General features: G+C 48.8%; 2 protein-coding genes across 7 annotated transcripts; one reads left to right on the top strand and one right to left on the bottom strand.

The window, feature by feature from the left end:
* Positions 1–66: 66 nt before the first annotated feature.
* Positions 67–22,659, bottom strand: SPSB2 (splA/ryanodine receptor domain and SOCS box containing 2). 4 transcript variants are annotated; one of them, XM_059184679.1, is made up of 4 exons: positions 22,564–22,659; positions 2,779–2,885; positions 1,381–2,124; positions 67–458 (listed from the first exon to the last, which is right to left on the bottom strand). In XM_059184679.1, the coding sequence occupies exons 3-4, from the start codon at positions 2,042–2,044 to the stop codon at positions 331–333; spliced, it is 792 nt and encodes a 263-aa protein (XP_059040662.1). In that variant the 5' UTR covers positions 2,045–2,124; positions 2,779–2,885; positions 22,564–22,659; the 3' UTR covers positions 67–330. The 4 variants fall into 4 exon arrangements, with proteins under 4 accessions (XP_059040662.1, XP_059040661.1, XP_059040659.1 ...); XM_059184678.1 differs by having other exon boundaries at positions 2,722–2,885; XM_059184680.1 differs by lacking the exons at positions 2,779–2,885; positions 22,564–22,659 and adding exons at positions 1,150–1,248; positions 2,365–2,487 and having other exon boundaries at positions 321–458.
* On the top strand, positions 17,636–23,958 carry LRRC23 (leucine rich repeat containing 23). Of its 3 annotated transcripts, none has more exons than XM_059184669.1 (8): positions 17,636–17,856; positions 18,377–18,520; positions 18,604–18,713; positions 19,155–19,408; positions 20,069–20,199; positions 20,790–20,926; positions 22,545–22,839; positions 23,426–23,958. In XM_059184669.1, exons 2-7 carry the CDS (start codon positions 18,398–18,400, stop codon positions 22,816–22,818), a joined length of 1,029 nt encoding a protein of 342 aa, XP_059040652.1. In that variant the 5' UTR covers positions 17,636–17,856; positions 18,377–18,397; the 3' UTR covers positions 22,819–22,839; positions 23,426–23,958. The 3 variants fall into 3 exon arrangements, with proteins under 3 accessions (XP_059040652.1, XP_059040651.1, XP_059040650.1); XM_059184668.1 differs by having other exon boundaries at positions 17,637–17,872; XM_059184667.1 differs by lacking the exon at positions 17,636–17,856 and having other exon boundaries at positions 17,887–18,520.
* The last annotated feature ends 32 nt before the right edge of the window (positions 23,959–23,990 follow it).

Below are 23,990 nucleotides of genomic sequence, written 5' to 3' on the forward strand. Positions count from 1 at the left end.
CATATCATCTCTCTTTCCTTTCTGAGGCAGCACAGAACACTTGTACAGAAAAATACCACAAACAGATTTCTGCAATAGCACATCTCTTAACTGCTTTTACTTGAAAAAAAAAAGTCTTGCGTACCAGGAGGCCATAACCTCGAGTAATAGCTCCCTCCCATCCACCTCTCTGGGTGGCTCAGGGGCTGTGGGATCCCCAGAGCTTGGGTTAGGGTCGGGGCCCAGCCTCACCAACCCCCAGCCTCTGGCTTGAAAGCAGCTGGTCTAGGCCAGCAGTGCTGCTGCCCCACCCCACTCAAGGCCTCAGTGCCATCTGTGGTGTCCAGGAAGTCACTGGTAGAGCAGGTACCGCTTCATGGCAGGGGGCAAAGGGAGAGCAGATACCTGGCCAAGCCGGGTATCCCCCAGGGCGTGACGCACACACAGGCGGCTCAGGTGCAGCAGGGAGTGTGGCTCCACTGGGAGAGAGAAGGAGGGGAAGGTAAATTTGGATGTAGCCACCAGCCAGACCTCAAACTACAGGGTCCTGCCCAAATTCCCTTCCGCTTTCCTGCTTGGAGTCTTGGTTGAGAGGATGATCTAAGGCACCCGAAATTTCCGCACCTGCTCTTGGCGGTGGTAGGCATCACTGATCTCATGCATCCCCAGTCCACTGGGGGTGAAGCTCTAGCTAAGCATCCCCCTGCCCCCAAAGCAACAGGCCAAGGCAGCTTGGACCAGAGTGGAGCTCATCCAGGCTTGGATTCCATAGAGCCTTGGAGCCAAGAATAATGAGGTGAGAGGAAGGATGGCACTCCTCCACTCTTGAATAACTCTCCACCGGGGAGAGGTACCCACCCTCTGCTGAGCACACAACTGCATAGCAGGGTGAAGTTCCATCAGCCCTGAGGTTGGGGGCCCCATCTTTTCTAGAGGAGGCCCCACACAAACACCCTGCCTCCTTCGCTGCCCAGGGCCTCAAAGGCCCCTTAGAAGGAAAAAGCACAGACAGATCAGATCCCAGATCTGGTCCACACCCTGGGTGCTTGGCACTGTCCATCCTCTTCTACAGCTAGTCCAGTATCCATTTAGCTCTATGCACTTCTTGCTTCAGGAGCTTGTTATCTGCTGGAAAGCCCTGGAGCACCTCACTATGTTCTGAGCACTCACCACTAGTAGCAAATGGCTTTCCTGAGCCTCACTTTTATCTCTACTGCTGCTGGGATACAGTCAAGTAACAGCTGTGAAGCCTTTTTGCCATTCCCTGCACTGAATAGAAGTAGGAGGCAGGTCAGATGAAGGCCCATTCCCTCTGCTCTTATAAGATGTGCAGTGAACTGCCATCCCATACCACAGCCACCAGTAACAGAACAGTCTCCCCACACCTGCCCCAGGGCTCACCTTTCCTTCCACCCAGGTAGCTGATGCGGACCTGGCACTGGCCCCAAACAGCGCTTACTGCCGGATACAGGGTCCTGCCCTTCAGTCCGCGGAAGGCTGGCCCCAGGTAGGTGCCCCCAATAGCGTAGCCCAGAGTTCCCTCTTCCATGTCCAGAACCACCAGTAGCCTCTCCGGCACCTCCAGCTGTTCACCGTGAGGTCTGGCTGGATACTGAGGGGCCCCGGGCCCCTTGCTCTGATGATACAGCTTCCCCCGCCCAATGTCCCAGCCCCACGACTCGCTGTTGCTGCCCAGCAGCGCCGCATAGTGGTCAGCCTGCAGCGGAGCGAGGGCCGTGGCCACGCCCACCACGGCGTGGGTACCCCTCTGTTCCCGGGGCCAGCTGATCTCCCAGGCGTGCAAGCCCCTCGAGTAGCCTTTCTTACCCCGAGCCCCATCAGTGCTCTGGGCCACGGGCCGTCGCTCAAAGCATAACCCCCCTTCCTTGACCTCGATGTTCTCTGAGCAGTCCTTGGGATTCCAGCCGTGGCGCTGTTGGGCTCCCAGATCAGGACGGGGAGCAGACAGCAGCTCCTCCAAGCCCTCGGGACAAGAGAGGTCAGGGTACAGGGTCTGTGGGGTTGGGGTGGTGCTGCTGCCCCCTGCCAGGGCCGTCTGGCCCATGAAGGTGAGAAGCTGAAGGAAAACCCGAGTCTTCCTGGCGCACCTCTCTTCTCAAAGTTGAGCTCCCGCACCGGACTGATCTAGAGAGGAGTTGGGAGAAATAAGGGTTTCAAATGCGGTATCCCGGCGGGGGCTCCTCGCCCAGGCTCCTCATCCTTTCACGCACGTTTGCCCACCACTTCCCTCCACTCCCTCTTGGCCCAACACCTTGCCCTCGCCCATCTGTCTCGGTCTCCCCAGACTCTCGCGAGTTCGACCCCTTTGGACCTCCCCAGGGCCGTCTCCTTTCCCCACCCCGTGCCCAGTCACCGCCCCCGAACCTCGCTTGGCTTCCCAGGCCTGGAGGTCACCGGGCCTCAATAGCAACTCAGCCAAAGGTGGCCGAATCGCGCTGGGCGCAGACTGCCGGCAGCTTCCGCCTCCAGCACCTCCCCGGGTCTCGCCCCGCCCCCACGCCCCGCCCCCATGGCCCCCCGCACCCGGGCGGTTAACCCTCTCGTCGCCGCTCCTGGTCGCGCCCCGCCCCGCCCCGCGGCCACGCCCCCACGGGGGTTCCTCGCCGGCGGTTAACACCTCAGTCGGATCGCAGCTGTGGAGGGCGCGCCCCGCCCCACGGACCCGCCCCCCTAAAGCCTATACCAGGAGGTTAACCTGTGGATCCCGCCCCGAGGTCCTACCTGTCATGGAGGCCCTCCCCTCTGGTTAACCCTTCTCGGCCGCAAAGGAGTCTGCACCTGGTTGTTGAGGCTCACAGCGAACTCTTTACCGCTTTGGGATCCCCGGAAGTGTGTTCTCCGTTGTCAAGACCTTTGAGCCGCTTGAGCAACCGACTCCTGAGCTCCTAGAGAGAAAGGGCATGGGGTGAAGGAGGGGCTTTCAGTGTGCTGAAATCTGTTTCTGTGTCCCTTTGATTGTGGGTCACTGTTTCTGGACTGGTATCTTTCTGCCCCACTTGTGAGTTGGTCTGTTCTATGCCTGAGGTTCTGAACTCTGTTTTCAGAGGTAGGTGTCCTAGGGCTCGGTGCTGTTCTAGTCTTCATCTTGGATGTCAGTCCGTTCCCAAACTGTTGGTCTTATATGGCGGAATATAATGGTTAAGACTCTGGTTGTGAGTGAAGCAATGTCACTAATTAGCTCTATGACCTTGGGGGAGATTTTAACAAACTTCTCTTAAAACTGTTTTCTCTCTTTCTGTTAAGAGTTATTATTTATTGGGGAGCCTGGGTGGCTCAGTGAGTTAGAGCCTTGGCCTTCAGCTCAGGTCATGGTCCCAGGGTCCTGGGACCAAGCCCCGCATCCTGCTGACTGCTCAGCGGGGAGCCTGCTTCCTTCTCTCTCTTCCTCTGCCCACCTCTCTGCCTACCTGTGATCTCTGTCAAATAAATAAAATCTTTAAAAAAAAAAAAAGAGTTTATTTATTTTAGGGGTGGAGAGTCAGAGGGTGAGGGAGAGAATCTCCAGCAGATTCCCTGCTGAGTACAGACACTGCCCCACAACCCCCGGCCTCCAGAGTCTCCATCCTAGGACCCTGAGACGATGACCTGAGCCAAAATCAAGAGTCAGACAACCCACTGAGCCACGCAGGCGCCCCAAATCCGTTTTCTCTTATGTAAAACGGAAATATGATGGTACTTACCTCATAGGATTGTTGTGGAGCTGAAATAATCTAGGTAAAGCACTTAGCGGAGTCTAGTTCCTATTATACAATCACTGAGCATAACATAACTATTATTGTTAACATTTACTAGATGTCCACTCTATAGAAAGTCAATGTAGGGGCACCTGGGTGGCTCAATCGTTAAGCATCTGCCTTCGGCTTAGGTCATGCTCCCAGGGTCTTGGGATCAAGGCCCGAGTCGGGCTCCCTGCCCAGTGGGCGCCTGCTTCCCCCTCTCCCTCTGCTGCTCCCCCTGCTTGTACTCTCTCTCTGCAAAATAAATAAAATCTTTTTTTTTAAAGATTTTATTTATTTATTGTACTCTCTCTCTCTGCAAAATAAAAGCTTTTTTTTTTAACTTTTTTTTTTTTATTTGTCAGAGAGAGAGGGAGAGAGAGCGAGCACAGGCGGACAGAATGGCAGACAGAGGCAGAGGGAGAAGCAGGCTCCCTGCCAAGCAAGGAGCCCGATGTGGGACTCGATCCCAAGACGCTGGGATCATGACCTGAGCCGAAGGCAGCGGCTTAACCCACTGAGCCACCCAGGCGTCCCAAAAGCTTTTTTTTTAAAGATTTTATTTATTTGACAGAGAGACCACAAGTAGGCAGAGAAGCAGGCAGAGAGAGAGGAGGAAGCAGGCTCCCCGCAGAGCAGAGAACCCGATGTGGGCTCGATCCCAGGACCCTGAGATCACGACCCGAGCCAAAGGCAGAGGCTTTAACCCACTGAGCCACCCAAGTGCCCCAAATAAATAACATCTTTAAAAAAAAAAAAAAAAGGCAATGTAATATAGTGATGAAGGATGCCAAATGTGGAGCCAAGCTAACTGGGTGTGAATACCTGAAGGCCAGTATGCATGTGACCTTGAGCAAACCACTGAACTTCCCCAATACCTGTTTATTCCTCTGTAAAATGGAGATACTGTTGGTATCTACTGCATAGGCCATAGTGAGGATTCGGTGAGGTTATATACATGTGAACTCAGAGCAGGTTTGAGTTCAAATTTAATCATCTATGCTAAGCATGGAAGATGCAACTGTGAATCCCCAAGGAGGTAACAAGACATTCATAAAACAGTTTATTGGGGTGCTTGGGTGGCTCAGTGGGTTGGGCCTCTGCCTTTGGTTCTGAGCATGATCCAAGGTTCCTAGGATCAAGCCCTATCGGGCTCTCTGCTCAGCAGAGAGCCTGCTCTGCCCCTCTGCCCTGCCCTCCCTGCTTGACTCTATGCCTACTTGTGATCTCTCTCTCTGTCAAATAAGTAAAAACAAAATAAAACAGTTTATCATGTAGTAGATGAAATTATGAAAGAATAAAGAAAGTCTTATGGGAGTCAAAAGGATGGGACTCCTAACCGGGGATCAAGCAGTTAGGCAGGTGTCCTGGAGTGTTACACTGGGCTGAATCTTAAAGAATGACTAAGAATGGGCTCAGGAGGTAGTTTGCAGGATGGGGGTTGGGTTAGGGTTGCTACATGAAGAAATTATTCAAGACTGAGAGGTCAGCATGAAAAAAGCCAGAAGCAGGAGATGGGTTTGGGGAAGTTTGAAGACTTCCAGGTTCCTGCAGCTAGAAAGAAACGATGAGAGACAAGCCTACAGAAGTCAGTGCCAAATGACAGTGGCCAAGTTAAGGAATACAAATGTTCTCCTGTAGGACAGACCAGTAATGGAGACACATATGAAGAAAACAGGAGAGAAACATGGACAGATACTCATTTTAGAAAAACCACCATGAGGGGACCCAGCTGGCTCAGTCGGTAGAGCATGCATCACTTGATCTTGGGGTCATGAGTTCGAGCTCCATGCTGGGTGTAGAGATTACTTAAAAAACAAACAAACAAACAAACAAACTGAAAAACCACCCTGGCACAGCAACGTAAAGGAGGTTTCGGGGGAAACAGAACTAGAAGCAAAGAGACTGGTTACAGCTGCCTGGGTGACGAGTGTCAAGAGCCTGAAATGAGGCAGTAGAAATAAGGAAGAAAAAAATTCAAGAAACACTGATGAAACTGCAAGTTATGGTGGCTGATTAGATGCTGAGGTGAGAGAAAAGGTTTAGCCCAGAAGACTGTTGGAAGGGGGTACCCCTTTAGCCACACTAAAGCCAAGGCCTTTCACTATGATGATGGAGATGACAGAAAGACAAGCCATTGGAAAGGGGCAGGGGAGTGGGGGAGGGATGTGAGTTCACTTTATGACGTGTTTTTGAGGTATCTGAGCAACAACCAGATGGAACCATCTGGCCCACACATGAAAATTGCAGGTCTGGAGGGGTAGTAAGGGGCCTGGGCTGGAGAAGTAAATTTGGGAGGTGTGACATTCTTTAGTCAGAAGCTGAACTATGAGAGTCAGAGATGGGCCCCAGAGAGAGCATGTAGAGTGAGAAGAGGGTTAAGGAGGACACAGTGAGCAGAAAATTCAGGTTTGACTACTTAATGAGATTTTTTTTGGTCATTGGCAACTTTGATGGGAGAGCTCATGTGGGTTGTGGGAGGTGGGAGTCTAGGCTGAAGAGGCTGAACTGGCAGTTTCTGTCAGATGCTATGCTATGTAAAACAGGAGGGCGAAGATAGAGAGTTGGGAGAGATAAGGTGATAGCCATGTCTCAGAATTACCCTTGAAAATCCCTTACTGAACCTATCAGATACAGCAGATGTTGGTTTTGTGTAAAATACAGTAGCAGGAGTATCATACAATGGTGCATGAATAAAATTTCGTAATTTTAACTGAAGACGAAAACGTATCAAAAGAAGGATGTGAATCTTAAAACCTGTCATCCACCCAACCTGGATATTCTTGTCAGTGTGACAATAACAAAAAGGACATCATGACTGTGGTGGATGAAGGCTTAGGGCACAAAGGGAAAGCTTCAGCCATGGCCAACTCTAGTTCGAGATTGGGAAGTGTCCCTGCTCAGGGGCTGGTTGCTTAAAACACGGTATTCACCAGTTGTTACCACTGAATCTTGAACTGCTCAAACACTTGATACTCGTTCAAATGTTACATAATGCTACAAGAAGTTTTATTACTTTTTATTTGAGATGTAGCAACTACAAAGTAAATTCATCTTAAATTGTTCAATGAATTTTTACATATGCTGTGTGATCCTCACCAAAAAGATCCAGAACATTTCTAGCATCCCAGAGGCTCCTTCTTGCCCTTTCCCTGACACTACATCCTTAAAGGGAACTCTTATATGACCTGTTAGTATAGATTAGCTTTGCCTGTTCAATTTCATAAAATACCATAGAGCGTATATTCTTTTGTGCCTGACTTGCTTTTCTCAGCATTAGGATGGTGAGTCATCTATCTTGTTGCATGAAATGGTAGCTCATTATTTTCATTGCTTTACATTACTCTGTTGTATGGCCATACGACAATTTATTCTACTGTTGATGGCCATTTGAGTTGTTTTTGGTTGTTAGCTGTTATAGGAAAAGTTCCTATGTACATACAGTGTAATAGAAGTCTTTTAGTGGACCTGGGCATGCATTTTTGTTGGGTGCATACTTATACACTGAACTGCTGAGTTATAAACATACAGTGTTAACCACATTTAATTTTCTGGTTTCTCTCCACAGAGAGATTTTATTCAGAAATTAAGTCAATCATGGGTGCCTGGGTGGCTCAGTCAGTTAAGCATCCAACTCTTGATTTCAGCTTAGGTCTTGATCTCAGGGTTGTGAGTTCAAGCTCCAGCTCCGTGCTGGGTGTGGAGTCTACTTAAAAAGGGGGGGGGGGGAGGTGTTAAATCAGGTATTTCAGCATTTTTGCAAAAATTTTAACATATTTGCGAAGATGCCATCTGGTCTTCCCTTCCTGTTTCTCATATCTTTGTCTTCTGGGATGATTTTATCAGTTCCTCATCCTTCTTATTAGTAATTCTCTGTGGCTCTCAAGAAGTTCTTCAATTTCTCCCACAAAGCTGACACCATCAGCTTGCTAGGCCACTCCAACAATGTGTTTCCCTTCTTTGTTAATAGAAAACCCTTAAAATCCTAAATACATTCTTCTCAACATGCATGATCTGTTTTAAGCTTGATTGTTGCCATGACTGTTTACTATAAGTGATGTAACTTGCCAACACTGAAGAATGTCCAACCCATCCAACTCATTACCACATTTAGATTAGGGTTGGGGCGCCTGGGTGGCTCAGTGGGTTAGATTAGGGTCACCATTCATGGCTCTGGGAGTCGGAGAGGAATCTCACTCAGCCTCATGTGTGTGGCTTTGAAATAGCAAATTCTGCTTAGGTCAGCAAAGTGAAGGACACACCTAATGTTGGGGAGAGGTAGCCTTTGATGTCTTCAGGAGCACGCTTCTAAAGAGTGTGGTACCTCGGATGGCAGTGCAGTCTGTAAGCCACACTAAAGCCAAGGCCTTTCACTATGAGGTCCTACTTGACTTCTAAAATGTAGAACTGTAAATCCCAATCATGGAAAGTGTGGTGATCACCTAGCACTTTGCATTTAATCGCTGCAGTGAAAGCAGGTTTTTTTTTTTGTTTGTTTGTTTTTTAGGGTACTGGCATTGGTATCCCCATGGAACATGTTTGGCTTATTAAATACCGGGCTATGCTACCACAATGAAAGAGGGAGTCAGAAGTGGTCACAAGGTCATTGTTTTCAATCCAGAGCTTTGTGTTTCTAGTTTGGAAACATAAAAACAGTTGGGCCCTTTCCCCCCAGAAGCTACCAGCCTCATCATATTCTAGAAAAGAGCCATTTGGCCAGTAATTTATTTTAGTAGCTCTGGGTGGTTTTTATTCCCTGTTCTCCACAGATGCAGCCCCACCAATGGTTTGCACATTTTAGAAGTTGAAATGGTTTCTAAATGTTATGCCATCCTTGGGTGGTTTTGAAATCCTTCCGTCTGAAGCTGTCTTCTCTGGCAGGAGGCTTGAACTCTGGCTTGAGACCAAGAGTATTTCTTTTTCCGCCATGTACTGCCATTGTTAGTTAGGCTCACGTACCTGGTTCCTCTCTTCCAGGAAGTTTAGTGCTCTTTCAGTCTTCCTTAAAGGTTTACCACATGTATTTTGCTGTCACTATAGCAGTTACGCGAGAAACTGATGACCCGGGTTCCCAAGCTTTTTTGAACCTTGACTGCGCATGTGGATTTCTTGAGGTCCTTTATGTACCAGTTGGAGGAGGACATGCCAGTCCTTGGTAAAATGGGTGGATTGCCGTCACATGGGTCCTATTAGAAAAGAGGCATCCGGAAACTCTAGAACCTAGTTTTAAACACACAATTCTAGAATCTCAGTCTGCCTCCTAAGGTAACAGGCACTGAGAGGCGCAGAATTGGAGCCACAGAAAACATGGTCTCGTCTCCCACCTGTCACTCGCACGGAATGGTGGCTGGCAAGCTTCTGCCCTAACCAGTCCACGTTAAGTGCGTCTACGATGAAGCTCCCACTGTATGTCATTAAATCCTCCCGACTAAGATATGCCAATTTTTACAGATTCGTAAGCCGCAGCTCGGGAACGTTAAACGACCGGTCCAGAACTACAGAGCTGGTAAACGGCAGCATCAGGACTTAGAAACGAGAAGCCACTCGCCAAACACTAGGGCAGCGACGAAATGGCGACCGCAGTTCCGTCAGCCCGTGCCACACGCCCCGCCCCGCGCCACCGCCCCCGGTGCTCGTTTGGTAGCTGCCGCAGAGCCCGCGGCAGGCGGAGACGCGGACTCCCCAACGCGCCGAGGTCACGTGGACGGTCATGTGGGCGGGCGCGCGGCGGCGGGGGCGGCGGGGGCGAGGGCTCGCGCGCCCCCCAGCGGCCGCATTCGTGGCCCGGGGCTGCTCGCAGCCGTTCCCTCCCACCCGCCACCTCCGAGGCCAGAGCCCTCAAGCTAGGGGCCCACCCCTGCACTGCAGCTCCCGCCTCCCGTCAACCGCCTTCCGGCGCGTCTGGAACGTTCTGCGCCGGAACAAAGGCCTAGGGCGGAAGCGAGGGTTCCAAGCTGAAAGCCCGGGCTTGGCGGGTAGGGGCTGTTAACCCGGACGCGGAGGGGCTGTTCTGGTCCCGGGCTCCAGAGGGGGGTGGGAGGGCCTACTGCTTCTGCTAGTTTCCCAATCGAGGCTTACACCCCAGTTTCTTTACATGTAAAGTGTCCACTTGTCCGTCCCTCAAAAGCAGTTTTCCTTGCTTCCCCATCTGTCTTCCTGCAGCTATCAGGGAAGACGTTTAGGGACCCTCTACAGGAGAGAATTTTTTTGTTCACCTTGGAGGGGGGAGGCCGGCAGTAGGAGACACCCAGGTTATGTTAGAAACTAGTATAAAGGAGTACACACATTATTATAATAACCACAACGTCTTTAACTCTGCCAGTCTCGCCTAGATTAGTCATCAAGTGTCTTGCTTGCCAAATCTTTTTTTTCTTTTAAGATTTTATTTATTTGGGACGCCTAGGTGGCTCAGTTGGTTAAGCAGCTGCCTTCGACTCAGGTCATGATCCCAGCGTCCTTGCTGGGCAGGGAGCCTGCTTCTCCCTCTGCCTCTGCCTGCCATTCTGTCTGCCTGTGCTAGCTCTCCCTCTCTCTCTGACAAATAAATAAAATCTTAAAAAAAAAAAAAAAAAGATTTTATTTATTTGACAGAGCACAAGCAGGGGGAGCAGCAGAGAGAGGGAGAAGCAGGCTTCCTGCAGAGCAGAGACCCCAATGTGGGGCATGATCCCAGGACCCTGAGATAATGTCCTGAGTCAAAGGAACACACTTAACCACTGAGCCACCCAAGCCCTTGAGTGCCAAATCTAATACGCTTTTGTTTATCCTTGCTAATTTAAAAAATACAGACTCGAATTTTTCCAGTTTTTCTGTCCTTTATATCCTCCAGGGCATCTACTCCTAGTGAATCCTAAATGACAACTGGAAGGGTGCAAACCTGAGGATCCACAAATTCTTACATAAAGACGAACTGTGTTTACTGCTATCAGAGAAAGGCCAGGAACTATAAGAGGGGATCCTAACCTAAATTCTGGAGCAGGAAAGGCCATTCTGAGGAAGTCACATTTAACTGAGGCCAAGATGATGAGCAGGACTTCCACACAGAAGAGTGAGATCCCCTGAAGAAGGAAGGGGCTTCATGGTGGGAAGACTTGAAAAGAGGGCTCTCTGGTCCAAGGGTGGCTGGGTGCAGTAACGAAGCTCAGGAAGGTAACGTAGCTCAGGAAGGTAATGTAGGAGTTGGAGAGTAGATGGAGTCACACTTCTCACAGGGAGGCCAGTGGGGAAAAGAGTCATTGAGGGAGAAAAAAAAAAAAAGGACAAGGATGACTCCAAGGTTTCTGGTTTGAACATCTGAATGCTGATACAGGGAGCACTGAAGAAACAGAATTAGGGGGAAAGATACAGGACTTGTTTTTGGATCTGTTAAGTTTGAGATGTCTGTGAGTCACATAAATGTTGAAGTAGGAGGTTAGCTATATAAGCCCAGCACTGAGAAAAGAGTTCTTGGTTGAAAATAGAAAATTTCAGCAAAATATGCAATGGTATGCTGAAGCTGGGTTGCACAGGCTTGTGAGAACCGATAATTTTTCATGAATTCTGTAAGCCAGATGTTAAAGGCAGCCATTTAAAAAAAGATTTTATTAATTTTTAAAAAGATTTTATTTATTTATTTGACAGAGATCACAAGTAGGCAGAGAGGCAGGCAGAGAGAGGGGAGGGGAGCAGGCTCCCTGCTGAGCCCAGAGCCGGATGTGGGGCTCAATCCCAGGACCCTAGGATCATGACTGGAGTTGGAGGCAGAGGCTTAACCCACTGAGTCACCCAGGTGCCCCTTATTAATTTTTTGAGAAAGACAGCACAAAGGGAGAGTGAGAGGGAGCCGCAGACTCCCTGCTAAGCAGAGAGCCTGATGTGGGACTTGATTCCAGGACCCTGAGATTATGACGAGAGCCAAAGGCAGACACTCAACCCACCAAGCCACCCAGGTACCCAAGGCAGCCATTATTTTTTTTTAATCTCATAATTTAAATAAATTTTATTTTATTTTTTAAGATTTTAAGTAATCTCCACACCCAACATAGGGCTCAAATTCACAACCCAGAGATCAAGAGTCACACACTCTACCAACTGAGCCAGCCAGGTGCCCCTAAATAAATTATAATTTTTAAAAATAAAAGATACTTACAAGGGGGTGCCTGGGTGGCTCAGTGGGTTAAGCCTGAGCAGGGAGACTGTTTCTCCCCCTCCCCACTCCGTGCTCCTGCTCTATTTCACACACTCTCTCTCTCAAATAAATAAAAATCTTTTGAAAAAATGTAAATACCAGAACATATACAAAAGAATCTTTTCATAACCTTGGGGGTGAGAAAGGGTTTCTAAATCAGACACACACAATTCGGAAACCTTACTGAAGCAGTTGGCAGTAAAGAGCACAGACAAATATCAAATTTCTGTAAAGTGACACTATAAACCAAGTATAAGGACAATTAGGAAAAGATACTCTGCATGTAAAAAGGACAAAACATTAGTGTATCCAGGTAAGGTTTTAAAATATGCCCACAAATTCTCTGATACTTCTCCATTCAAAAGGTGAAAGCTAATTCCCCTCCACTTGAGTGAGGGCTGGATTTAATAACAAGTTCCTAAAGAACATAATAAAGTGGAAGGGGCACGTGTCTTTGGAGACCAAGTCATAAAAGGCAGAGGGGCTCCATCTTGGTCTCTCTCTCTCTCCGATCACTTGCTCTGGGGGAAGCCAGCTGCCATATTGTAATGACACTCAGGTGGCCCTATAGAAAAACCCATATGGCAAGAAACTATCTTTTTCTTTTTTTAAAGATTGTTTTTATTTATTTGACACAGAGAGAGATCACAAGTAGTCAGAGCAGCAGGCAGAGAGAGAGAGAAGAGAAAGCAGGCTCCCCGTTGAGCAGAGAGCCCAATGTGGGGCTGGGTCCCAGGACCCTGAGATCATGACCTGAGCCAAAGGCAGATGCTTAACCCACTGAGCCACCCAGGCACCCTGGCAAGAAACTATCTTGCCAGCAGTCATAGCAGTGAGCCTTCTTGGAGGCAGATCCTCCAGCCTCAGTCAAGCCTTCAGATAACTGTAGCCCCTTCCAACAGCTGGATGAAACCCAGCTAAGCCACTCTTGGATTCCTGATCCACAGAAACTGAGATAATGAATGTCATTTTAAGCTACTAAGTTTTGAGATAACTGGTTATCATCAGGTAAGAATTGCATTTGGCAATAACATAGATCCACCCCCAAACCTAGTGGCGTAAACTATTTTCTCTTTTGCAAAATTAAATCTTGAGAGGCAGTTCAAGGTTGTTGTAACAGCTTCATGATGTTCTGCTCTCTACACTTGTTCTAGAATCTTAGCACGTGGCTTATATTCTCAGGGTCATCTCATAGTCCCACATAGTTGCTAGGACTGCATCCATCACATTCCTGTTTTAGACAGTAAGTAAGAGGAACGGAAGCAGAAAAAAGGGACCTTCTCGAAGTTTCCCCCAGTGACTTCACTAATATGTCATTGACCTATCAGAAATGGAGGCTGGGAAATTTTTTTAGCTGGGCACAACTCTTCCCCCAGGAATATAAAAGTTCTGTTTGTTAACTCAAAAATGAGAAGACTGAAAGCCCCAGCTAAAAAATAAACAGTCTGAATAGACAGTTCTCCAAAGAAGATACACAAATGGCTAATAAACACATAAAAAAAAATTGCTCAACATCTTTAGCCATCGGAGTCATGAAAATCAAAACCACGACAAAACACCACATCACATCCGCTAGGATGGCTATAGTCAAGAACCACAGATAACAACTGTTGGCCAGGATGTGGCGAAATTAGAACTCTCAGACACTGCTGGTGGAAATGTTATATGGTACAGCCACTTTGGAAACTGGTGTGGCAGTTCCTTAAAAGGTTAAATATAAAGTTACCATATCATACAGCAATTCTACTCCTTACAATTTCACTTGTAAGGAAAAATTTGCCAATAGACTAAATTGAAATGTCTGAGGTCAGGTTGTAATCGTAATAGATTTTTTCACTTTTTACAGATTTTTTAAAAATTTTTAAGTAATCTCTACACTTAACTTGGGGGCTTGAATTCACAGCCCCAAGATCAAGAGTTGCATGTTCTACTGACTGAGCCAGACAAGCCCCCCTTTAATAGATTTTCCAAATGAAAATAGTTTCCTTCTGAGCATTAGCATATAATATTTTATTAGGCTCTTACCAAAAATGCTTAGTACATAGCAAGTGCCCAATATATATATTTGACTAAATGAATGAATATGTTGATACTGTAAATATTTTTTTTAAGATTGTATTTATTTATTTGATGGACAGAGATTACAAGTAGGTAGAGAGGCAGGCAGAGAGAGGGGGGAGGAAGCAGGCTCCCTGCAGAGCAGAGAACCCAGTGTGGGGCTCAATCCCAGGACCCTGGGATGATGACCCAAGCCAAAGGCAGAGGCTTTAACCCACTGAGCCACCCAGGCACCCCTGTAAATATATTTTTTAAAGATTTTATTTATTGGGACGCCCGGGTGGCTCAGTGGGTTAGGGTCCTGGGATTGAGCCCCACATCGGGCTCTCTGCTCCGCGGAGAGTCTGCTCCCCCCCCCCCTCTGCCTGCCTATCTGCCTACTTGTGATCTCTGCCTGTCAAATAAATAAATAAAATCTTTTAAAAAAAAGATTTTATTTATTTATCTGACAGAGATCACAAGTAGACAGAAAGTCAGGCATAGAGAGAGAGGAAAGAGAGAGAAAGAGAGAGAGAGAGAAAGGGAAGCAGGCTCCATGTGGAGCGGAGAGCCAGATGCTGGGCTGGATCCCAGGACCCAGAGATCATGACCTGAGCTGAAGGCGGAGGCTTAAACCCACTGAGCCACCCAGGCCCCCCAGATACTGTAAATATTTTAGAATGAAATCTCCATAGGGCAAAGGATGGTATCCTCCTTTGGAATCCTTTCATTATAGCACAGAATTCAATATTTTGATACTAAAATTATTATTTTTGTATTGATATCAATTGGGTATGTAATCAAAAGAAATGAAAACAAATGGCCACACAAAATTTTGTCTGTGAATGTTCATAGCAACATTACTCATAATAGCCAAAAATGGAAACAGGTGCCTGGGTGGCTCAGTTGATTAAGCATCTGCCTTTGGCTTGAGTCATGATCCTAGCGTCCTAGGATGGAACCTTGCACCAAGCTCCCTGCTCCATGGGAAACCTGCTTCTCCCTCTCCCACTCCCCCTACTTGTGTTCCCTCTCTCGCTCTTTCTCTCTCTGTCAAATAAATAAATAAAATCTTAAAACAAACAAACAAAAGGAAACAACCCAAATAACCATCAATCGATGAATGAAAAAATAAAATGTGGCATAAACCACACAATGGAACATTGCTCAGCAATCAAAAGGGGCAAAGTCCTGATAGATGCTCCAACATGGACGAACCTTGGAGGTCTGATGCTGGGGTGAAAGAAGGTAGTCACAGAGGACCCCATGTTATGTGATCTCATTTATGTAAAATGTGCAAAATAGGCAAATCTATAGATTTGCAAACTCTACATCTTTATTCATAAATGAAAGTGATGCTGAGGGTTCATGGACTTGTATGTTCTCTATATACACTTAAGTTTAAATATTACTTTTATAATTCTGGGAGATTCTATCTAGACCATTCTAGAGCAAAGATGTCATCAGAGAGGACATGGAGTATCTAGCTGTCATTACACAGTGTAGATTCAGTCCTCGTCAATGAAACACAAAATAAAATCTCTAGTGGCTCCTTCCAGTTTTTAGGATAAAGTCCAGCTTCCTCAGTGTGCTCAGCTCTGTTTGCAGCTCCTACCTCATGTCCCTAAGCCTCCTGTTCCATCCAGCAGAACTACCCACTTTTTTTTTTAAATTTTATTTGTTTGTTTGTTTGTTTGTTTGAGAAAGAGAGAGAAGCAGGAGGAGCAGAGGGAGAGGGACAAGAAGACTTCACACTGAGTGTGGAGCACCACACGGGGCTGGATCCCAGGACTCTGAGATCACAACCTGAGTCAAAATCAAGAGTCAGCCGCTTAACTGACTGAGCCATCCAGGCGCCCCAGACTATTTTCTTTGCACGGGTACTGACTGGCCTCTCTCTCCTCCAAGACTTACCAAAGATGCTTCCTCTGTCTGGAATCTCTGCCCTGAATATATTATATTATCTAGATACATGTACTATAAAATTATCCCCTGTCACTCAGTAAAAGCTCTGCAAGCGTCAGGTATCACTATTATAACATCTGTCTCATTATATTGAATTACTCGTTTACTTAACCCTGTCAGTGGACTGTGAGGCTCCAGATGATAGAAATTGTCCTTTATCGTCCTTGGGTAACCAGTACTCACAGACTGGCACAGAGTAAGCGCTTAATAAAAGCAGGGCTCAATGATACTTCCCTCATCCTTCTGTCATGTCTTTTCTTCCTACCTAATATGTCTTCTTCTTTCTTCTGGGCCAAGGAAAATCACAGCCTTTCCCTCTAGCTACATCAGACCACATGGACTTTTCCTTTCCCACTCCAACAATACAGTTGGGTTCATTTGCCTCACATTTCTAACCTTCCTGTTTCCACATTTCCTTTCTTATTCCTCATGACAATCCCAGGACTGAGGAAACAGGAAAGAGGTGGGGAGGGCCAGGGAGATCCAGACAGAGGGTCAACTATGTGTAAGGCAATTTACCCACATTTTCTCTTTTGACCTTCTAAGAATCCTTATGGAAATGGATGTCTTTATCCCTAATTCACAAATGTGAAGATTAAACCTCAGGATAAGTTAATATAACCTGCTGAGGAACACCTAGGGATTAAACGATAGGGTGGGTTTTGAACCTGGTGTCTCAGACTCTGACAGTTCCATGACATCAAGTGACCAGATTTGTCTATTAACTGTTTTATCCAAGCTGGACAGGGCAGGAGGTAACAGGTCCTGGTTTCTAGCCCACCAGATCTTCCATCAGATCACTTTGTGTGTCATAGTAAGTCTGTAACACACGATTTAACAATAAATCATGATATCTTACCTTGTTGCCTGTTTTATTTATATTAGATCCCATAAGATTGGTACTATCTCTCTTTCTCCTGGCAGGAATTGGGTCATAAATATTAACCACTCTGAGCCTTAGTCTCCTCTTCTTTCAAATATCTATCTCACAGGACTGGTGTAAACATTAAATCACTTGTGAAGACATCTCACACGGTATCTGGCACAAACTCTCAGGAAATACTTTCTGAACCTTAACTTCTTTTTCATCTCCTTCAACAAGTCACGCAGACCTGAGTGCCTGCCTAGGGCTCTATCAGGTCTTGTTGTCTACATTACAACGTTGGATGAGGAGTATTTCAGTGGGTGCTTGTTGGATTTTCTCCCTTACTAGCCCCTAAAAGTTTGCATCAAACCAGTCAGGATATGAGGAAAAGTGAAATGCTCCAAACGGGTTTAGCAATCTACATTGCATTAGCATAGATTACACACACACTCGAACCCCGTCTGTTGGTGTCACTTAAGCCTATTTTACAGATGAGAAAGTAGAGTCTCAGGTAAATTGCTAGTAAACAGATTTGCCAAGACTCCAACCCAGGTCTTAAGATACATTGGCCTGGGCTCCTTCCGCTCCACCAAGCCACCTTGCAAAGGTCAACCAAGTGCAAGGCTGGAGTGGGGGTAGAAACCAGACCGGATACCTTGGTGTTTCTTGCTCCTCTTCCCCCCCTTAGCTTCAGAGCATGTTTCTTCTGAAGTCACAATACTTTTGCTTTGAGGATGTGCGGTCTCTTTAACGTCTTGAGTGACTGTCGCGTAGCCCCGCCCATCTCCCCTTCCCACTGCCCTGTTCCAAGCCCCACCCACTGCTTTTTGCCCTGGGCCAATTAACGCCCAGACTTCACAGGACTGGGGAGTTGGCTTCCTGACCCGGCGACCAATGGTCCACTTGCTCCGGGGCGGATTTTTCGCGTCAGTTGGTCGCCGACCCCTCGCGGCCCTTCTCTCAGCGGAGGCGCCGTTGATGTAGCCGGGTGTCCGGCCCCATCGTTTCCATAACAACAGTACACAACGCCTCCTGGCGCCTTTCCCCTCTTCCAAAACACTCCTTCCTTGTCAGGGCCAAGACCCTCTCCGGAACCTCATTTTTTAGTAGGGCGGAACCAGGGTCCGAGCCCCTTAGTGAAGGATTGGGTGGGAGGGTTGGAGAGGGCGTCAGTCTGGTGCCTCAGAGGGGACGGGGAAATGGGGCTAGACAGGGTGGGAAAGTGAAAAGAAATGACTGGAGCAGGGGTTAGGGAAGGCAGGGAGGGGAGGAGTGTAGGAGGTTGGTAGGAGAACATGGTTGATGGAGGATGCGGGAAGACCTGGGGAGAGGGGAGGTCAGGAAGCAGAGAGGCAGAGCTTCGAGAAGACAATTGGAGACCCTGTGAAGGGCAGGAAAGGCCTGGGAAGGCACTCTGAAGGGAGAGAGGTCCTTGGTGGGAAGTCAAGGTGGAGGCTGGGCATCAAAATGAGATGCTCACAGGGATAAGGAGGGAAGCACAGTTGGAAGAGATCAGGGGTGATGGGAAGGGCACCCCGTCAGTGGAGGCCAGGGAGCTGGAGGTTGGCTAGAGCTCAGGACACATTCCTTTTGGGGAGGCGCACTGAGCTTGATCTCTCACTCCAGAGCCTTCAGCAGGGAAGAGAGATGTCAGATGAAGAGCTGGAAGACTTTGAGTCAGACCAGGACGATCTGGAAAAAGAAGATGATGAGAAGGAGACGGAGGAGTGGAAGGACTACAGGAAGGAGGGAGAAGAGTACTCAGAGGAAGTGAGAGCTGGAAACGGTGGGGTCCTAAGGCTAAGGGAGGGGTTTGGGACGAAAGGGATGCCTGACTCCACTTCTTCTTGCAGTGGATGCTCAACCCCCTCACAGAGGACATGATGAAGGAAGGGCTTTCTTTGCTCTGTAAGACGGGCAATGGACTGGCTCACGCTTATGTCAAGCTGGAGGTTAAAGAGAGGTGCGCTTATGGGGGACCAGAAGAGGGCTGAGGTTGTAGGGTCCAATCTCCTCTCTCACCCTCCTGCCTGGCTGTTGCCGCTGGGAGTCTGGATCTCTCTTACCTTGGCCAGTGGAAGGGAAGGATAGAATTTACTTTCCAGGAGCCCTGTGGGTCCCTGCTTCAGAGCTGGCCTGGGGAATTGGAGACTATGAGCGTCTGTCAGGGGGATTCCTACTGGACTGGACTCCTCCTCTTGTCCTTCAGAGGGTCAGTTCTCAGCTCTTCACAGATGGAAGCCCCTGCTCCCTGTGAAGAACCCACCCACCTTCTCTCCCCCTCCCCCACCACTCCCATCAGTCACCCTTCTCTCCAGTACAAGCCATCTCCACATTGCCCTCTGCTGTAGGTCTCTGCCAGTCCTTGCTGGATTCTTTAACTCTGGCCTCTGCTGTCTGCTAGGGACCTGACCGACATCTACCTGTTACGGTCCTACATCCATCTGCGCTATGTGGATGTTTCCGAGAACCACCTCACAGACTTGTCCCCACTCAATAACCTGACCCACCTGCTCTGGCTCAAGGCCGATGGCAACAATCTGTGGAGCGCACACCTGAACGAGCTGCCGTACCTGCAGATTGCTAGCTTTGCCTATAACCAGATCACTGACACTGAGGGCATCTCCCACCCTCGTCTGGGCAGCCTGGATCTCAAAGGTGGGCCTTTCAGTCGGGCTACACAAGAGTCTCTCCTTCTTAGCTTGGGGCCAGCAGAAGCGGACAGTGTGGTCTTGGGCTGTGCCACACAGTAATCTCCATTCATTCATTCATTCATTCAGACAGCCCTTATGATTCACTACGACATTTCTATGTGCTGGAGATGTAGCAGTAAACAAAACAAAATCCCTAGTCTCATGAAGCTTATATTCAAATAAGGGAAACAGACAGCTACCAATGGGCATAATAATTAAATAAATTTATATACGATGTGGAGAGGAAATAGGTGCTGTGGAAAACAGATTAGGATAAAGGGACTGGGTAGAGGCACAGGTGGTAATTTCAAACAGGCTGGTTAGGACAAGTGTCAGTGAGAAGCTGACATCTGAGCAAAGAATTGAGGGAGAAGAAGGAGTTAAGCATGGGGGGTACTGGGCAGTCCTCATTCCCTCCTCAAAGGCTTGGATGGACATGTCCATTTGGCCCTTAGACTCCCAGACCCTTTGCTTCAGGGCCCCAGAGGTGTCAAGTCTGGAGCCGTCCCTCCTCATAGACACCTCACATTAGAGAGACAGGATGATACAGAGGCTCCTATCATTCAGGTTCTACCGCTGGAAGTTGGGACAGCTCTATGAGCTCATACCACCTCTTGCTCCTTAGGGAACCGCATCCGCAGGGTGACTGGTCTGGACCCCCAAAAGCTGATCAGCCTGCACACACTGGAGCTGCGGGGGAACCAGCTGGAGAGCACTCTGGGAATCAACCTTCCTAAGCTGAAGAACCTCTTCCTGGTAGCTCACTGGGTTAGAGGGTGGTTGGTACAGGAAGAGGGCACAGCTCAGGGCTGAGGGGTGGGGGGCAGGGTGCCTGGCTTCTAGTAGGCTCAGCTATTAACCTCACCATCATCATGGGCATTTGGTATCATTTACTGAGCCCTTCCTACTTTGTAGGGCTGATAATACATAACACATGGGAATAGAGACAATTTGCTTTGATACAGGTAGTAGTGTAACTTACAAATATCAGACTAGAGAAGCCACCTGAATGTTAAGTCTTTTTGGCTCTTGAGCCTCTCGATTCTAGGGTGGTGCTGAAGCCATTTCTGCTCAGTGGAGCTGTGGGGCACATGGGCTTTGGCGTGGGTCAAAGCATCTCCTTCTGAGTCAGAGGGGGCTTTGGTGGGATGGGGGGTGGTTACTGCTGACCTTTCTCTGGACTGGCAGCTTCTCCTAGACTTCTTTCATGTCTACCCCCATCTCTACCCACTTCCACTCCCCTCCTGCACCCCTGCACTGCCACTCTTACATTTCCCGCGTCTCTGACTTCTCTTCCCTGTTCCTACTACCTTCTCCCGATCTCTGTGCTATATCCTGGGGGCTAGGCCCAGAACATGCTGAAGAAAGTGGAGGGCTTGGAGCACCTAAGCAATCTCACTACCTTACATCTTCGAGACAACCAGATTGAAACGCTGAGTGGCTTCTCCAAAGAAATGACATCACTGCAGTATCTCAATCTGAGGTATTCACCCCTTCCTGGCCCCACCTTGTCCCTGCACTGGACCAGGAGTGACTTCTGACCCCACATTCCTCCCTGGTCCCAAAGCCCCAATCCTAGCCTGCTCTTAGACTCTCCTCTCATCCTCCATCCTGGTCTTTTTTTTTTTTTTTTTAAAGATTTTATTTATTTATTTATTTGACAGACAGAGATCACAAGTAGGCAGAGAGGCAGGCAGAGAGAGAGAGAGGAAGGGAAACAGGCTCCCTGCTGAGCAGAGAGCCCGATGCGGGGCTCCATCCCAGGACCCTGAGACCATGACCTGACCCGAAGGCAGAGGCTTAACCCACTGAGCCACCCAGGCGCCCCTCCATCCTGGTCTTTAGCCCTCCTTTCCTTACTGTGTACAGCCTCGGACCCTTGAATCTTTATTCACTCAGTCCACAGTTACTGAGAACGTGCGACATACCAGGCTTGGTGCTGTAATCTGGGAACATCTAAAGGAATCAGAGTTGGTCCCTGTTTTCAAGGGATTCACAATCTGGCTCCAATTCTCTTTTCTTGGTCCTATTCCATGTAAATTTTCTTTGCCCTTCTCCATCTCCTGGACTCCCATTTCCCTTCCCATTTCCTGCGCCCTACTTCTCCTGAGCCCTACTTGTAAGAGATGGCTTCCTTACTGGTATAAAAACACAAGATGTTCTCATATTTGAGAAGAGAAGAATATTTGAAAGAAAATCTCTAGATGGAAAGGCATGGGGATTGATCGGATTGGGGGGGGTGGACTTTCTTTCAGTAACCCTTGTCCATTGGAGGATTTTATGCGTGTTTTTTTAAGCAAGATGGAAGGTAACTGCCTCCTTAGTCAACATGGCCAAATCTTCAAAACTGGCAAAGGAAAGAGAACCTCCAAGATGGTTGCATCTTGGAGTTCCCAATTCCTGCCATGGCTCCTGGAGAAATCTCTTGTTAATTAGTTCTGCTGTGTTGGTCTGAAAGAGTTGGCGGGGGTGGGGGGGTTTGCTCTTTTCCTATTAATAATCTAGACAGAGAAAATAGGCCCTCCTCAATGGCTACTAACTGGGGTTGTTTGGACATAAGTGTAGGGGAGATGCCCCTTAATGCCTGGGAGATGCCTCTGGGGCCAAAGATGCTAGATCCCTAGCTCCAGGCTCCTTTCTGAGGGAAGTACCAACCTAGCACCCACCTCCATGAGCTCAGATCCCAGTTCCTTCTCCACTGGCCTGGGTCCTGCTTTCTAACCTTTGATTAGGTATGACTGATACACAAGCACTTTGACACTGCAAGGGAGATAGCCCCCCTCCTCTCCAACTAACTAACGAGACAGGGTTGGTGACATAGCTTTGCTGCTCCAAAAGGAGAACTACGACCAGCACGTTACCGAACAGACTGTGGCACTCATAGTGTTCTGGAAGGGCTGAGGCAGCACTAGAGTAGGGCTGGACAGCCCTGCTCTGCTCAGGTTACCTGGCTATGCAGATCAAGCCAATCCACAGAGGCAGTGTTTCTAGGGAAACCAGAGCCTGGTGAGAGATTCTCCCAGGGGATTTCTTCCTGGTGGTGGGGCCCCCAAAGCCCATTAATCCCCCCGGGGTGAATCCCTCCTGACCACACCTGGCAGGGGCAACATGGTGACTCACCTGGGGGAGCTAGCCAAGCTTCAGGACCTGCCCAAGCTGCGAGCCTTGGTGCTGTTGGACAACCCGTGTACAGATGAAAACGACTATCGCCAGGAGGCCCTGGTGCAGATACCACACCTCGAGCGCCTGGATAAAGATTTCTTCGAGGAGGAGGAGCGGGCTGAGGCTGAAGAGATCCGTCAGAGGTTGAAGGAGACCCAGGAGGAGGAGGCTGAGGCTGAGCATAACTCGGAACCGAAAGTGCCATCCGTGTAGCTCTTTGAGCCTCTGAGGATGGTGAGGAAGCTGACAAGAGAGGCGGGAAGAGGAGGCCAAGGGTCTGTCAGCCCAAGCCAGAGAAGTTGCTATAGGAGGAGGTGGTTGAGGAAGGAATATGGCGAGGAGATCCCTTGGAGAGACCAGGCTTAGGAGTTAGGGGGTGTCTTGGGGTGGGGAGGAAGGACCAGAGGGACTTGGGGGGAAAAGGCTTAGGAGAATACTTTAGGAGAGGAAAGTTAAGGGAGAGAATTGGGGTGGCAGGCAGAGATGCCCATGTGCAGCAGCCACACACGAAGATCAGCTGGAAAGGACCGGTCTGGAGTGTGGTGGTGGGGGCGCTGGGGGTGGAGGGTGGAGGTGGTGGTGAAGGATGAGAGCTGGGCTGAGGAGAGGAGGCAAGGGAGGAAAATTTTGCACTAAAAATCTGAATCTAAAAATAACAGGAAACAGGGATGAGGGGAAGAAAGGAGGACAGGATAAGGCAGAAAGAGAGTGAGGTGACCAGCCCAGGGGAGTGTCGTGGCTGGGCACTCTGGAAGGGGGCACAGGAAGCAAGGGGAATGCAGTAAGGCCCAGGGGCTTTCCTTCCACCCTCTTCCTCCAGGAGATCAAAGACACTGGCCCTAAGACCTGAGAAGACTCCCAGTGAGCAGAGCTTCCACATTCAACCCCTCATCTTGAGACACAGCATGCATGGCTTCTCTTGGCCATGGGAGAATTCACAGCCTGCTGCCCAGGCTCTGTAATGGGCATCTGGGCAGCGTCTGGGTGGGTCCGATTCCTGATCCCTGCCTGGAACCTGTGTGTGTGTGTCTGGGGGGGAGGGGTGTGTGTGTGTGGGGGGCTGCTCAGGCAGGTGTAGGGGAACCAGGCCGGGATCTGCCCAGAGGATGCTTGCAGAATTGGCTGCAGAGGAGCTGCGGAGGCGGAGGGGTGTGTGAGAAACAGTTTGGTTTTCAAATAAAGAGACATTTTGATACTCTTGTGTCTGATTGGGGTTGTGAGACACCAGTCTGTCATAGGCTTCACTGGTGTGAGGCTGTGCCTGTTACTTTCCAGGGGAGCGGGGCGTGGGTGTGAGCGCGCGTGGGTGTCGGGCCTCTGGGCCTGGGTCGCCCCCGCCCCCCCATTTCTCTTCTCCCGGCCTTCCCCCATCTCCCCCATCGGCC

The sequence above is a fragment of the Mustela lutreola genome, chromosome 8, assembly GCF_030435805.1.
Source record: "Mustela lutreola isolate mMusLut2 chromosome 8, mMusLut2.pri, whole genome shotgun sequence".
NCBI lineage: Eukaryota > Metazoa > Chordata > Mammalia > Carnivora > Mustelidae > Mustela > Mustela lutreola.

Bases quoted from the DNA above. Each gene is read 5' to 3' on its own strand.
- SPSB2 (XM_059184679.1), bottom strand. From the start codon at position 2,044: ATGGGCCAGACGGCCCTGGCAGGGGGCAGCAGCACCACCCCAACCCCA. The intron at 459-1,380 runs GTGAGCCCTGGG...TCTCTCTCCCAG, and splicing joins CTACCTGGGTGGAAGGAAAG to TGGAGCCACACTCCCTGCTG.
- LRRC23 (XM_059184667.1), top strand. From the start codon at position 18,272: ATGGGAAGGGCACCCCGTCAGTGGAGGCCAGGGAGCTGGAGGTTGGCT. The intron at 18,521-18,603 runs GTGAGAGCTGGA...TTCTTCTTGCAG, and splicing joins GAGAAGAGTACTCAGAGGAA to TGGATGCTCAACCCCCTCAC. The intron at 18,714-19,154 runs GTGCGCTTATGG...GCTGTCTGCTAG, and splicing joins AAGCTGGAGGTTAAAGAGAG to GGACCTGACCGACATCTACC.